Source organism: Leptidea sinapis, chromosome 20 (genome assembly GCF_905404315.1).
Source record: "Leptidea sinapis chromosome 20, ilLepSina1.1, whole genome shotgun sequence".
NCBI classification, from domain to species: domain Eukaryota; kingdom Metazoa; phylum Arthropoda; class Insecta; order Lepidoptera; family Pieridae; genus Leptidea; species Leptidea sinapis.
The window spans coordinates 3,339,699-3,355,793 of NC_066284.1; the positions used below are offsets into that span (position 1 = coordinate 3,339,699).

At 34.4% G+C, this 16,095-nt stretch overlaps 1 protein-coding gene and 1 long non-coding RNA gene across 2 annotated transcripts in view; one reads left to right on the forward strand and one right to left on the reverse strand.

Moving 5' to 3' along the window:
* LOC126970345 (uncharacterized) overlaps positions 1–16,095 on the reverse strand; it is a 126,114-nt gene that overhangs the window by 60,032 nt on the left and 49,987 nt on the right. The window lies entirely within an intron of this gene.
* LOC126970317 (uncharacterized) lies at positions 5,750–8,402 on the forward strand. Its single transcript, XM_050816162.1, has 2 exons — positions 5,750–6,153; positions 7,459–8,402. The coding sequence occupies exons 1-2, from the start codon at positions 5,858–5,860 to the stop codon at positions 8,345–8,347; spliced, it is 1,185 nt and encodes a 394-aa protein (XP_050672119.1). The 5' UTR covers positions 5,750–5,857; the 3' UTR covers positions 8,348–8,402.

The window sequence follows — 16,095 nt, forward strand, 5'->3', positions numbered from 1 at the left end:
AATCTGACATAAACAATATATCTTGGTGAAAACATTAGGTACTATTACAGCGAAACAATATTCTCACATAGTAGATTATTCAATAAAAGTGGCTTGCCTCTCTGAAATGTATTAGTCCGACTTCAAACAATTGTTTGGTTCAAAACATTATTAAAATGTATATACGCTTTACATACAAAAAAAAATCAATAACCTATGAATAATTACCAAAAAAGGTCAGGCAATATAAAATACTTTGTAATATTATGTAGTATTTTTTGAACTGAACAGTTACAGAAGTATGATGTACATAAAATTATTAAGCCTTTCGAAAATTCTGCCTAAAATCATCGACAGGTACTCACTAAAAACAAAACTGATTAAGAATTTATTAAAATTTGATTATGGTTTGCTATTTTAGTGGGATAATTTTTCGAACTTCTTTATTTTGTAATGTTTATAAATTTGTTCAGTAATGGCTACTGATAAACCAGTTTTTTTTTTGTTATTTTAAAATAGGGATATCTAATATATCATTGAAAGTTATAGGTAGGGACTAGGGTCTATCTATCTATTAACTGTGACTCATGCAATCAGTCAATAAAACGCCGATAACCTTCTTAGCAGCATCTGCTCGTGAGAGGATCGGGCTAACTTAATAAATATGTTACAAAGTTAAACTTTCGGCAAAGAAATACTTTGTGATAAGTTTATTTTCCGTCTAATAATTCTAATATCATATAATAATATTTATTCTGGGTTCTGGCTATTACGATACATGGAAATATTAAGGAACACTGTCCGTGTTATAATCGTTTATTGAAGATTCTGGGGAGCATAGATTGCTAGAGATTTTTGGTGGTATCTGCACGTTCATTAAAAAAATTTATCGTTAATAACTTAAATTTTGTCTTTCGTAACGCAAATAAAACACTTTTAAAGGAATAAAAGGCGTGTTATTCTAACTGTGCTTTTACATAAGATTTTTGTGTAAAAGTTACATTTATTTTATTATTTTAATTAACCCGACGTTTCAAGACCTTTTAAGATCTCTTTTTCAGGGGGACTAGTAGTATTTTTTGTTATAGTTGTCATTATGAAGTTTAGCGCTATGTATTTGCTTGGAGGTGGTATATCTGTAGATAGATGGTTTTGATGGCAAGGATGGTTTGGCATAATTTACTAACAGTCTGCTCTTCTTTTATGGTATGTATAGTTTTGGGTTTTAATTAAGAGCTTTTATGACTTATTTTAATTTTTGTGTTTGTTACGATTTTTTTTTCTACTCGGTTTTCGTAGTTGCTGTGTTTGTGACTGACCGTTAGAGGCTTGTGGCGGGCCTTTCAAACTTTTAAAGTCTGTTAAGCTCACTTTTTTTAAAAATGGTAATATGGTAAATGGTAAATGGCTAAGAGGTTTCACAACATGATCTAAGACAGCCTCTTGATACACTTATGGTGAAGTCTTCGCTTCTTTTTACTAAAATGAAGCTTTGTGAACTCCTTTATAATACATCTCCTACTAAACCATTACTGATGCAGGACGATAACTACGTTGCACTTTTCCGACCACTTGTGAAACTTCTTTGGAGCACACTTTGTGATTTAGTTTGTTGTAGTATTCTTTGTGAAAATTATTTGATCAGTGAAATGGATATTTCTATACTTCTCACCCACTTATCAGAAAAGCAAGCATTTTGATTGAGCCACCCTTATTAACTCGGATTAAAGGACTTTATTTCTCATTAAGACAGTTGTCATTTACATGGGAACATAAAATCAGTGAATGAGAGGAGAATTTGCTCATTGCTGCATTCTGGTTTTAAGGCGGTGGTCCAAGTTACCACATATGGTTTATTATTATTATATTAATAAGATGTTTTTATTCATTGGTTTGTATATGATACAGCAGCCTTTTTTTAAAGATTTGAATAGAAGAGTTTTCGGAAGATTATTGTATAGCTGTGCTCCTGTAAATGTTAGATTAATGTTACCATAGTTGGTTCTATTACTTGGTAGTTAACTATAGAGATTGATTTAAACTATTCTGTTTACGACGATTACCACCAAGTTTCAGGTCTTATGATACACGGAAGAGTTTTAGCGGGAATCTTCATCTCTCGTGACAAAAAAATTGTTTCCGTGAATGTTCTTATAAGGATTTCGACTAACTTTTTGAACTTTAAATCTTATTAAAACAATGTACTTTAAAAAACACAGATTTCCCACGGATAGCTTACATGAAGAAACTAAAATACCTACAATTAGAAAACTATATATTACAAACACTATTACAAGAAAGCATAAATCCCTCGCTTATGACCCTAAAATCCTGCAAAAAAGAAGAAAAGACATTGTGGCAGTAGTTCCTAAGTCAAACTCAACTTTTGCTGATAGGCAGTTCATTAAGCGCTCTGCCAAATTATATAATTTAATAAAAAAAGAATTACAGATATATTCAAAAAACATATATGAATGTAAAAAACTTACATCTAACCGGTTAGAACCCAAATCCTATGACTGGGTAGAACAGTTGCTGAGTAGCTAGTTGTGTATGCTACAAGTATATATATATAAATAAATACACAGGCGCGCACACACGCACACACACACACACACACACACTTGCACACTAAACACTCATTTCCCTTCTTTCCCCCTGCTCTGATCATGTCTATTTTATATATAGTAGTAACGTAACGTATAATGGTAGAACTTTCATAAATAGTTTTAAAGCACATATTTCATTTGTGTAATTTGCATTGTAAAAAAAAGGTCAAAATTATATTTTTATTAGTTAGCTTTTACATGTATGAGTAACTCTTAAGTATAATGTAATTTTGTTTGTTATACATAAAGGTTAAAGAGCGGTGACTTCCAACACAGGCGATAAGCTTAACGGGAGACACCTGCCCCTAGTTTTTAAGTACTTTTTATTAAAGAAAATAAACAATTTATTATTATTAAACGTATTACTAGCCCTTTTTAGTTCTAACAGCAGCAGCTAACCTGATCTTTTATATTCATCGACAGAGGATGTATTGGTATATCTATCAATAGTACGATCAGCCTAGCGAAACTCTATATGAAAAAAGCGATTCTTTGCTAGATTGACATATAACAGCTAAAATCTTGTAAAAAACGGAGAAAGTTGAAATTCACTACGTTTTAAGTAACTCTTCGCTTTCAAACTTAGCCGGATTATACTTCGTCGCCAATCGCCATATTGTAATTAATATTATTACAAACTTATGTCAAATCACTGCTCGTTTCATACTAAATTAAATTTCAATTTTTACTTAGGCAATCCCGCCTCTTATTAAGTAGTATTTACTCTTTGAGTACGATATAGGCATGGCATTTAATTGGCACTAACCTCAACAAATATATGAAACGGCGGGAAATAATAGAATATTTTGAAATCTAATAATATTAATGGCCGAATTAGTCATTTGTTTAGCGTGTTTGATCATCTGGTTTCCATTTTGCAGTACCTATAATATGATTAATTATCTTTAAATTACTTACATCAAATTAAGTCTTCCAAATAAATTACGAAACTTTTAAATCCCAACACAAGCATGATTTATAAAGCCTTAAATTGGCAAATTGGTCGTGAAATTGAACAAATCCATTTCCAAGTGAGATGCTTTGAAGCAAAAATGTCACAATGCTAAGTTTCAGGAATTTGAAACAGAACCGGCCTTTGTTGTACCTGTCAAACTTAATTTCAAAGAAATAAGTTATCTCTGAGGAGCATTAATTATATCGCTGGATAATTTATTTAGGATTTTCCTGTCTCCGTTCCTCCCCAAAAACAATACTTTTTTGAATATTTAAATGAATCATTGGACTAATTGTGATAGGGTTTAATATTTTTATTTATTTAAATTGATTTATGTTTTTATTCTTAATCTTGTTTTCTTTGCCTTACCTTAGAGTAGTTTTTGATGATAATAATCAATTTATTTAAATAAAACAATGCAAAAGCAATACCAGTGCGAGGCTCCTTTGCACAGGATGCCAGCTATATTATGGATCATAATGGTGCCTATATCTGCCGTGAAGCAGTAATGTGTAAGCATTATTGTGTTTCGGTCTGAAGGGTGGCGTAGCTAGTGAAATTACTAGGCAAATGAGACTTAACATCTTATGTCGCAAGGTGACGAGCGCAATTGTGGTGCCGCGATTTTTAGATTTTTCAAGAATCCTGAGCGGCACATTCATTGTAATGGGCAGGGCGATAGTATTACCTGTTCGCTGAACGTCCTGGTCGTTATGTCCCATATATTTATTGTCATTTATTTATTTTTATTGTCATTAAAATACTTATAACTTTATTTACAATACTATTATTATAGTAAATTAAAACTATCATTACGGGAGGTGAACCAAGAATACAGGCAGCATTTCCGCTTTAGATAATGCTGATTCCTTGACCTAAATAGCTGGCAGTGCTTGGGTTTCCAGTACCCCTATCAGGCACGTAGATAGTGGGTACGTTGTAGTTTGTACATTCTCCGGGCCTAAAATAATTGTATGAATAGAATTATAGACTATGTTAGTTGTTCCCTTCTCATTATCTATATTCTATGATCTTACAACTCCCATTTTTCTTTCTCTTCAACTAGACAAGTTCACTCTGATATTAGCAAATGAAATATGGCGCAAACAATTGGTGAAGTATTACTGTTATAATTTGGCTATGACTAGGTGATTGTAGAGCCCATTATACAACTTCAAAACTTATTTTTGGTTTACAGGTCTAGGTATTTTTAACTGTTCAGGTATTTTTTAAGGCAGCAAATTACAAACGAGTTTCCTGATGAAGGTGAAGCTATTGCCAGTCGACATCTGAAATATCAGTCACCATGTCAGCGCAAAGGCTAATAAAGGCATAAAAAGCATTGATTTTCTTAAAATTGATTTCTTTACAATTATTTTTGATGTCATTTCTAATATACTAGATACTTCTACCGCTTCGGAAACAAATGACACTCTGAGAGAGAAGAAGCGGCGCAAGAAACTCTCCCAGCATTCTTTTTTGCGCTCTTTTCAATAAAAATATACAATATTGTACAGTCTCAATCGCTATAAAATAATCATAATCTAGTCCCAGGCTGTCCGATCACTTTGATATTCAGATGTGGAGTAGGATTTACGGCAGAGCCGTTTTTTTATAAAACATTTAAATTTATTCATAGATAATGCCTGAACAGTGGCTGGGACTATATTATAGAAGTGTATACATTTACCCTTAAAGCTATTATGTATCTTATGAAGCCTACTAGAATTAGTTACAAGCAATCCCTTACTTCTAGTGTTATAATAATTAAAATCACTATTGTCATTGCTTCCTATTGCTTAAACATCCGCAGGTGCGGCGAAAGTAGTGTGCAAGCTGTCACACATCAAAGGTTTGTTATATCGGTTATAACTAAAAATATTTTTGTCCGTGTTCACGTCTAACTAGTTTGTTTGCTGAGAAACGATAGCACGTTTTCGTTATGAATTATCGACTAAATCGAAAGATCCTCGTCGTCCATCTTTTCAAACCGCTGACAACACGTCACACCCGAGCAAACGCCTGGCGGCCAATTTAAAAACGAGCTCGCGAGTAGCGATTGAGGTTTTGATATCTAAAGGATTTATTACTTCAAAGGTAGTTTGTACTTGGTGATAGTTTGGTTAGGTTCAGGTTATGGGATCCATGACAAAGTAACGGAACTCTTCAATTCTTATTATAAAATTAACTATTTTCGGCCGAACCTTTAAGCTAAGTTCATATGGCCGCGCGGCACCGCGCGCCGACGCGCGATGTGAGAGTTCACATGACAGGGTATATACGAGCGCCAGTCTGGCATTAACATTGATATACAATGGACGTGGAGGAGGCAATTTGCTTGTGGATTTTATATAGAAGACTGAGACGTCGCAGAAGACGACAAAGGCGATACTGGGTGCATCCAATATTAAGTGACAGACTTTCTTCAAGCCTGTTTGTCACCTTATACCCTAAGTTGAGGTTACATGAAGAAATTTTTTTTAATTATTTCCGTATGTCAGTTGCAACCTTTGATTTTTTATACGATTTCATTGAAAATGATTTAAAATCCAGTGAAAATGCTGTAAGATATTGCATATCACCAAAAGAAAAACTCATTGTAACATTGCGGTAAGTTAACTGTTTATTAATCATAATCACAGTAAAAATTATAAAAAATAAGAAATTATGAGCGAGGCTTCTTGGCAAATTAACTTTTAGTTTAATTGAACAGATCTAATTCTTGAGAATCTTCGTATGACGGGTCACAAGTAACATCACCCGGGGGTGATGTTGCTTGCGATGAACTTGTGGGAGGTGAAGTGTATGAACTAGTTGTATAGCCATATTGTGTTGATTCTCTATCAGAGTACTGCATTGGGTTGCTATATTGAGAACTTTGAAATGAAGCATGATAGTTTCTGGGTGGTCGTTGTGAGCTATATGAAGTAGACGGGTAGTTAAAATCTTCAAGTGGCTGTGCTCGTGTAGCTTGGTATCGTTCTAATAAATTATAAATTTCAATTTTCAGTTTTAAACGCCGGTTTTCAGGAACTTTTTTTATTTCCCTAACCAATGAAAGACAAAATAATTTATCTTCATCGTCATCTTTCTTTTCTGCTGCATTATTATTTCGAGTATTTATGCTTTGTTGTAAAAGATTTGCAAAATGTTCATCGGCAGGGTGAAGTTTGAATTTTTTCCGGGGCACATTTTCTGTTGAAGCTTGTACGCCGCTGCTGTTAACTGCACTATCCAAATCAGGATTCTCTGTAACTTCCGCAACATCAAGGCTGTTGTCAGTTTTTCGTTTCTGGACAACTTGTTTAAGAAATGACAATCTTTGGAAATACGAAAATGAAGATGGTGTTGATGCTGAGGAACCAGACTTCAAATGTTTTGTTTTCTTAAGTTCTTTTACATAGGCATCTCGTAAATTTTTCCATTTTTTTTGCAAAATCGATCCTAGAAAGTAAATAATTAATTATTAGTTTTCATTGCAAAACTATTGAAAAATGTTGTACGATACGGGTGCATAAAGAGTCCTTATGACCTACTCGTACTTTATGCAAATTGTACTTTGTGCACTTTAGGCTCACGTGCCACACTGTAAACACTCGCTATGAATGTGTTTTCTTTGTAGCACTTATTCAGTAAAGATTTCCTTAAAAGAAATAGACATAGACATAGAATTAGGAATAGGAATAGGAGTAGGAATAGGAGTAAGTAGGGGTAGGAATAGGTATGGGAATAGGAATTTGACGAGGAATAGGAGTAGGAATAGAAATGGAATATTTATCGTGGCACGTGAGCATATGCACTTTATGCTCGCGTGCCACACTGTAAACACTCGCTATGCTTGTGTTTTCACTGTAGCACTTATTCGGTAAAGATCTACTTTATGCACGTGTATCTTAAATAACTATTATGTTACAGGTACCTAGCAACTGGTTCTTCATTTGCAGAGTTACAATATGGTTATAAAATTGGCAAGTCTACGATATCGGGTATAATTAAGCAAGTGTGCCAAGTTTTTTGGAGAAATTTAAAAACTTTGGTCATGAGTCCACCAACAAAAGAAATCTGGACACAAATATCTATACAATTTGAAAATAAAGCATATTTTCCAAATTGTGTTGGAGCGTTGGACGGCAAACACGTTCGTTTAATACAGCCACCAGAATCAGGATCAATGTATTACAATTATAAACACTTTTTCTCATTAGTTTTAATGGCTTTATGTGATGCTAACTATTGCTTCATATGGATAGACGTTGGAGCTTACGGAAAAGACAGTGATTCGGGTGTTTTCAAGGAAACGTCATTATTCAAAAAACTCTCAGAAAATTCGTTGAACTTACCAGAGCCTAGATCTATCACAAATAATGAGAGCGATGCATTTAAACTACCATACGTAATTGTAGCTGACGAGGCTTTCGCTATGACTAAAAATTTGATGAGACCCTATGGTGGTAAAATGTTGTCAAAAGAAAAAAAAATATTTAACTACCGCCTTTCTTTAGCACGAAGGTATGTCGAATGTACATTTGGCATAATGTGTAACAAGTGGCGTATCTTACACCGGCCAATAGACGTGAAGATAGATTTTGCTGTTGATATCGTCAAAGCTATTTGTGTTTTACATAACTTGGTAAGGATGAGAGATGGTATAAATCAGGATGATATGATCAATCCAGCGCCATTACCTAATGTGAATCCAACTAACAGTGGACGAGCAATCCATGAAGTAGATAATATTCGAACTAAATTCACAAATTATTTTGTTACTGAAGGTAAATTAGATTGGCAAGATAAAATGGTGTAATAGGTGATGATTTTATAAAACTTATTTTAAATAAATAAAACTAATTAAAAAACAACTTACCCAAATTTTTCTTTTTTTCTTCGGAATCATCATTTTTGCAAAAAATTAAAACTAGTTCTTCCCAAGACCTTCTTTTTAATATTTTATTTGAATAATCCTTAGAGTTAAGATTCCAAATCGCATCTCTTTTTTCGATTTCGTCGATAAGCAAATCGATAGGCACAATGTCATCTTCGGTACTCATTGCATCGATCTATGTGTCTTTCCGTCTCAAGGCGCGCGGATCAACTGAACAGGTCGATACAGGTTTGAAATACTTGGGCCGCGCGGCAGCGCGCGGTTCTAGATCTTGCGCGCGGGTCAGAGCGCGCCGCGCGTTGGCGTGCGGTACCGCGCGGTAATGTAGACGATAATTATCGTTTATATTGATCTTGTGCCGCGCGGTTCGTAGTTCCGCGCGGTACCGCGCGGCCATATGAACTTAGCCTTATACTATCCAGATATTTCAGTCATCTACCGTAACGTCGTTATGGTCAAATAATTGCTCGCTGTCGAATATGATGATCAATGGAACTATTTAACGACTTACAGTTCGGGTGCGATCTGTGGGAGAATATCTAACTGCAATGCGCTTACGTCCATTGTTGCACTGCAAAATTTAGTAGGCCTACACATATTATTTAGATAAATTATTAGCTAGTACTACAGATCCGCTAAAAATAAAACAAACTAAAAATAAAAGATAAACAAAAAAACAACTGACTTCAACAAAAACTATTCGAAAACAATAGATATAATATGCCCCAAAAACCTAAAAAAAATTGCGTATTTTTATACAATCTAATCTAGTAACAATGTTATTTTTGGAGTCGGTGTCAGCCAAGGTAGGTTTGTAACTATATACGAGTATACATAGTTGTAGGTGAGATGTGCTTGTGTCGATATATATCTTGCAATAATATATAATGCAGGTACTGTTAAAAATATTGAGTAATTTCACCTGCATCATGTTGATGTCACCTTATTAATGCCACCTTAGAACTGGTGTTTCATTATTACTTCCCATCAGTGAGCCTCTTGCCCGTTTGCCCCCTCTTACATAAAAGTGTGTGTGTGTACTCTTTGTGTGTACTTATTGTGTACACACACTGGAAGTTATTCTTCGTTGGCGTAATAAAACAAAATCCTTAAAAAAATATTTCTCGTGCTTTTTTACGTTTAGGTATAAAATACAAACAATGAAAATATTATAAAACCGCAAAATTAAATAAAATAACGTGTAATTAAATATCATTAAATTATTTTTATTCAATTGGAGAGAAATATATATATTTTTTTTTATTTTAAAACTTATAAACATATAAATTCAAATTTTATATTGTGAATTATTTAATTCTCGTCAATTGGTTGTGGTTCAGTAGACATATGAATTACAAGAGGCTAGCTGAAGTATGATTGATATAAATGGTAGACCATTGTTGTCCAGCTAACGTCAGGGTGTCGAATTTGCGTGAAGACATGCCTGTATCACTCCCCGTGTAGGTATCGAAATCGTAAGTACTTGCAGCGGCCTCTACAGAGTAGGCCAGCCAGTAGGGACTCACGAGTTACGAGCGATATTTTAAAGACGCTGAAACAATCTAATTTAAAGTGATTATTAATATAAGGAAATTACCATTCATGATAGCTACCTATATATTTTCTATCTACTAAGTAGGTTTAATTATGTCGTGTCTTACAACGCATACATTATTATCTGCAACTAATGTAAGTTTGACAACGAAACAATATTGACTTAAAATAATGAATACATACCTATTTATATTATAGAAGGAACTGAGCTATTTTTATAAGATAACCTCATATTAAGTAGGTACAGTTTTAGGTAAAGAAGTCAACCCTAATGTCGTCAGAAGAGGTAACAGTCACGCGATAGAAAGAGAGGCAACTTGTAGGCGAATAAAAATGTATTTTAGTAGCGTTGTGCGATCTGAATTACACCTTATTGTATGACCGCAAGAGTCCCTATTTCTTTAATTGATTTTGCGAAGTGAGACTTCCGTACTTATACTATTTAAAAATTCTTTGGTGAAGGTGTGCGTGCACAACGTAAAAATTCACTCTCATAATATTTTCCTAACGCGCCAAAAGAAGTATTACTTCAAATATAGACATGAGGTGTATTGTTACTGTAAGAGTACTACTTATTATTCCATTTTCTAATTTCTGGGGATTGTGGTAATCCTCGAGGTCAGAGTAAATGTATTTATGAAGTAATAAAAACAAACACACAACGCACTTTCGTAAATCCCTATTAACCGACCATTTAATTAACTTCAATTTGTCCTACATCTGTTGTATAAAACTGGGGTATAAATTGTGGTTCTGTGAAATGGACGGTTTCTAATACTCAAATAACACATTTAATTTAATGATGTAATTTTTCGCTTTGTGCTGTCAAAACTAAACGCCATTCTTAAGGTCGGCAACGCTCCTGTGTTTCCTCAGTTCTTGCAAGAGAGTATGAGCGGCGGTGATCACTCGACTTCAAGTAACGCGTTCACTCTTTGGCATTCCCCTTCTTCCCAATCCATAAAAAAATTGATGTAAACAGACTGCAGATGAAGTTAGTATTTGATGATAATTTGAACCTTAAAATTAGGGGTTAATAAAGTATGAAATTGAAGATTTGTGCTGAAAAATTGAAAACGGTTTTATTTTTAATATAACATATTTATTTTTAATATATGTAACATATACAATGCTGCCATCTAATAGGAAGGTCATTTCTGCCTTTGCGATAAAACTGTAGTGATCCAGATTTGACCTGTGTAAAAGCATTTTGTACTGCTTCCTGAGAAGAAAACTTTTGATCACATAGAAAATTGTCCAAATCACGAAAAAAATGGTAGTCCGTTGGAGCAAGGTCTGGCAAAAAGGGAGGGTGACGAATAGCTTCTAATTGCAGTTCCTGTAGAGTTAAAACGGTTTCTTGTGCTGTATGAGGTCTCGCGTTATCATGGAGCAATAATGATGAAGATCGATTCATGAATCGGGGCTGTTTCACTGCTTACTACTAGTTCTGCTATCATTGTTCGGAGTTGGGCACAGTAGGCATCTACCGTTATTGCTTGACCAGATCGTAAGGAGCTATAGTGAATAACACCATGCTGAGACCACCAAAAAGTTCCATTCCCTTTTTATTGGAAAGCTGTGCTTTAGGACACTGTTGTGGCGTTTGACTTGGGGTCAGCTATTGCATTTATCGCTTACAGTTATCGTAAAGAATCCACTTTTCGTCGCATGTAGCAATTCGATCCAATATTTCTTTATTTCTGTATCGATTCAACAAGGCAACACAAGTTTCAACACGCGTTTCTTTCTGCAGATCAGTCAAATCATGAGGCCCCCTTTTTTCCTGTTTTTTTATTTTATTGATTTGATGCAAATGAGTTAATATTGTTGATTTAAAGATAATAAACCATGCTGCTAATTCCGGGGTAGTTTGGCTCGGGTCGGCTTCCACCATCTCTTTCAATTCATTGTTATTCACCTGTGTGGGCGGGCTTCCACGTGGTTCGTTCTTCAAATCAAAGTTTCCATCACGAAAGCGTTGAAAACCAAAATCACACGGTGGATTCATTAGCAGTCCCCTCTTCAAATGCAACATGGATATTGTGAGCTGTGGCGGAGTGACAGACTGACGAACATCCATGCAACGTTTATTCTGTGTGAGACATACGAAACTAAAGTTGATTTCGTTTTGAGTTCGATTATCGCTTTTATATTACACTGTCATCAGACGGTGTTTTATATTGTCTTTGTGAGGATGTGTGAGATGCCACTGTATCTGAGTTTTCCCATATCTAGCCCAAACCAAACATCTAGCACTCTATAGGCCGTAGGTTCGGCTATATTATATGAGTGTTATTGTTGTCATCTCTAGTTTGGTGCACCTAATTATCAACTAGAACTAATTGACTGCATGCAGCTCAGAGCTGCACGAATAGTAGGGGACTCTGTGAACGGCTCGGAAGTGCGGTTTTCGTAATACATTTATACCACATATTAAGAAACTTTAGATAAACTTCCTTCCTGTTTCCAGACCGATACGACATAGGTTGTGGTGGACCTTTACCAAATTTTATAGAACGTTGGCAACGCTTCTGCTGCAAGATTGTATAGTTACGTGCTTTCATCCTGTAAATATACAATTATAAAATTATCAGTGAAATGTTCAAAAATAAATCATCTGGATCAAACCAGTGGGAGGCACCTTTGCACAGGATGCCGGCTAGATTATGGGTACTCCAACGGCGCTTATTTCTGCCGTGAAGCAGTAATGTATAAGCATAACTGTGTTTCGGTCTGAACGGTGCCGTAGCTAGTGAAAGTACTGGGCAAATGAGACTTAACATCTTACGTCTCAAGGTGACGAGCTTCTCACGTACGGTCATTACAACTGTATGTAGTGACGCTCAGAATTTTGTGTAATGGGCAGGGCGTATCAATTACCATCAGCTGAACGTCCTGCTCATCTCGTCCCGTATTGTCATAAAAAAATCTTACCCTAAAAACACATGGAACAGAATATTTTTCAATATTTTCACATTCCCAAGCGTTATCACCAAACTCGAAGTTCAGGATACATGACGTGCAAACATAAAAGTTAGCTTTGTCCTCATATATTTCCACAAAGAGAACAAATTTCGGGTGGCTGGGGATCATAAGTAACTTAAAATCTATTCACTTAGTTTTCTTAGAGTATTCTTCTTCTACAGTACGTGTCACGTGATTGTGATTCAACTAAGTTTTAGCTTTTCTGATTTCATTTAGAAGTTTACCATGGAAGTTATAAAATAATTTTAAAGATTTAATATACTCAACGCTTATAAATCACACATTACAATGACAATTTTTATTTTTTATAATAAAAGGAGTATAAGAATAAAATTTCCTACATAAAAGGAAGGAAGAAACTTTTAACGTTATTCTGAAATGATAAATGAACTAAATATAAGGAAAGTTAATCCATGATAATATCAGAAACTCGAACGAAAACAGACAATTTTTTTTGTATCTTTATCTTTATGTATGTTACATTACAACCTTAGATCATTTATGCGTCTGGAAAGACTGTGACAGCTGTCACAACTTGGCTGTCATTGAAAAAAATTGAGGTTGACTGTTAACCTCTATTTTGAGCAAAGCAAGCACACTAACACAAGTAGCCTGTTATCATCGGTTGTCTATCAGCAAGAGGCTCTATCTAGATTCTAGACCTATAAATTATCTCAGGGTACAGCTTATCTCGATATAGGCAGGACCAGACCGATTTTAAAGTGACTTTCACTTATCAATCAACACTCAAGTTATTATTGTTATCAAGTTATGCTTAGGTGGCAATTTAGAAAGTTTTCTCCGGAAATCTTGGAACATCACATGGAACTAAATCTATGAGTAATTGAGATTTAAAAAATACGAGCATTTGTACACAGAAAGTGCCATATTGTGTAAGGATTATTCTGGAATGTTTTTTTAATGACAATAAGGGAGGACATTCAGCTGGTAATTGATACGCCCTGCCCATTACAATGCAGTGCCACTCAGGATTCTTAAAAACCCAAAAATTCTCTTAATTGAATCAGATGTTAAGTCTCATTTGCCCAGTAATTTCATTAGCTACGGCGCCCTTCAGACCAAAACACAATAAATCTTACACATTACTGCTTTACGGCAGAAATAGGCGCCCATAATCTAGACCGCATCCTGTGCAAAGGAGAGTTGCTGTTGAAACTGGTGATGTCGTACAGTGTAGTAATTAATAAATAAGACAAGTACACTTATACAAATTCTTTGCGTAACAACTAGTTATATCATAGTCTGAAATATTATGCTTTCGATGGAATGCCTCACGTGCCTCTTTGCGGCTACACCGACATCAAAACAGCCTTCAAACCGGCACACGACGGTGTAAGTTCTAATTTTATTGCATAAAAAACTTTAGTGGCAATACTTTATTTTGTTAAAGTGCTAAAAGTTAAAACGAAAAAACACATATATAAAAGATGTGGTGTCCAGGTAGGAACGAAGTTCCTTCGGCTAATGTAGAATCGACACAATTTGTAAAAAAAATCGTGTTCTATTTTATGTAGGTTTTCTTGATTTTTCTCTTAAATTTTGCAGATTAGTTTTTATTTAAGTACAGGAAAGTAAAGAAAAATCGTAATCCAAATTATCAATTAAAATAACAAAATATGTCTCTTTATTTTTGTTTGACAACATAAAATTACATAGAAATAGAAATAATTACAAAAAAAGTTTATTATTATTATTATTATTATAAGTAATTCTTATTCATCAGTCTCGTCATTAAATTCTATTGCTGAAACTATTGGCTTGTGGTAACTAAAATATGATAAATATGTAATATAAAATAATATAATATAATTTATTATAATATTAAATAATAAATAAAAATAGAGATTCTAATATTAAAATTTATAGTAATTAATTACTTAGTTACTACTCGCTTGTGTATACGACTGTCGCGCACGTCTCATTTAACGGTTTTATTCCACGGACTTTTTCTTACGGTTTTACTATCACATTTTTTTCAGTTCGGTCCCGCAGCAAAATCCCTATCAAAAGGCATTTATTTTCTCAAAATTGATACCTTTCGAATTCTTTTCGATGTCATTTCTAATATACTAGATACTACTACCGCTTCGGAAACAAATGGCGCTCTGAGAGAGGAGAAGCAGGGCCGGAAACGCGCTTCTTTTTTTGCGCTCTTTTTAATGAAATATACAATTAAATAAAACACTTCTAAACGATTAAAACGCGTGTAATCGTTACTGTGTTTTAGACTTTAAGATTTTTGCGTAAAAGTTACATTTTTATTTTAGTTATATAGCTTATTACACAATAATATATTATCGTACACAATAGACATTCACATACACACAAACACACACACCCACACCTTATTTGTGTTATCTAGGTACCTACTTAATGATTATAGATATTCAAGAGCGCGACATTCTGACACAGGTTTTGTCACCTATAAGAAAGTCCCAATCAATTAAATCATGTAATTCTTTTGGTACCCATTAAGAAATTTGAATTTGAATACTACCACGGAATAATACTGCACATAAGACCCACACTGGGCTTACGGCCGTTCCCAGTAAAGTAAATAGAGATAAATTACTACCTTCTACTGTCAGTAATAAGCTGTCAATAATCTGAAGCTTTCCCAATATACCCGATAAGTCATTCTTATCGCCTTATATTAGGACGCGTGAATTGCAATTTCCATACAAACTTCTATCGCTGGTAAGCTATTCGTCGCCCTATTGACAGACAGCGTGTACGGATAAGGTGAGTTACCGTCGATAAGTTTATTGGGACAGAAAAGTCAACGATAGTTACGACTTTTATCTCAAGTAAGAGATATATACCAATATATTTTGGCCACATCTTTTCTGTCTTGTTTTTCTTTACAGCTATTACTACTATGATAAAAATGTGTGATTTTATGTAGGACTGCTTAAGTTAATAAAATACCTATTAAAAAATAATGTGAACCAAAGACACACGAGTGCGGTAAGTCACGTATTACTGTGGCTATATTGTGACGTTTCAAATGATATTTTTGTATTTTTAACAATGGAATAGTCCGCGACCTAATTTAAGACCATTGTTCTGGTACAATTGTTTGGATTAATAGCATTATCCAGCGCGTG

Coding starts and splice junctions, on each gene's coding strand:
- LOC126970317 (XM_050816162.1), top strand. CDS start 5,858: ATGGACGTGGAGGAGGCAATTTGCTTGTGGATTTTATATAGAAGACTG. Junction 6,154..7,458: donor AAACTCATTGTAACATTGCG/GTAAGTTAACTG, acceptor ATTATGTTACAG/GTACCTAGCAACTGGTTCTT.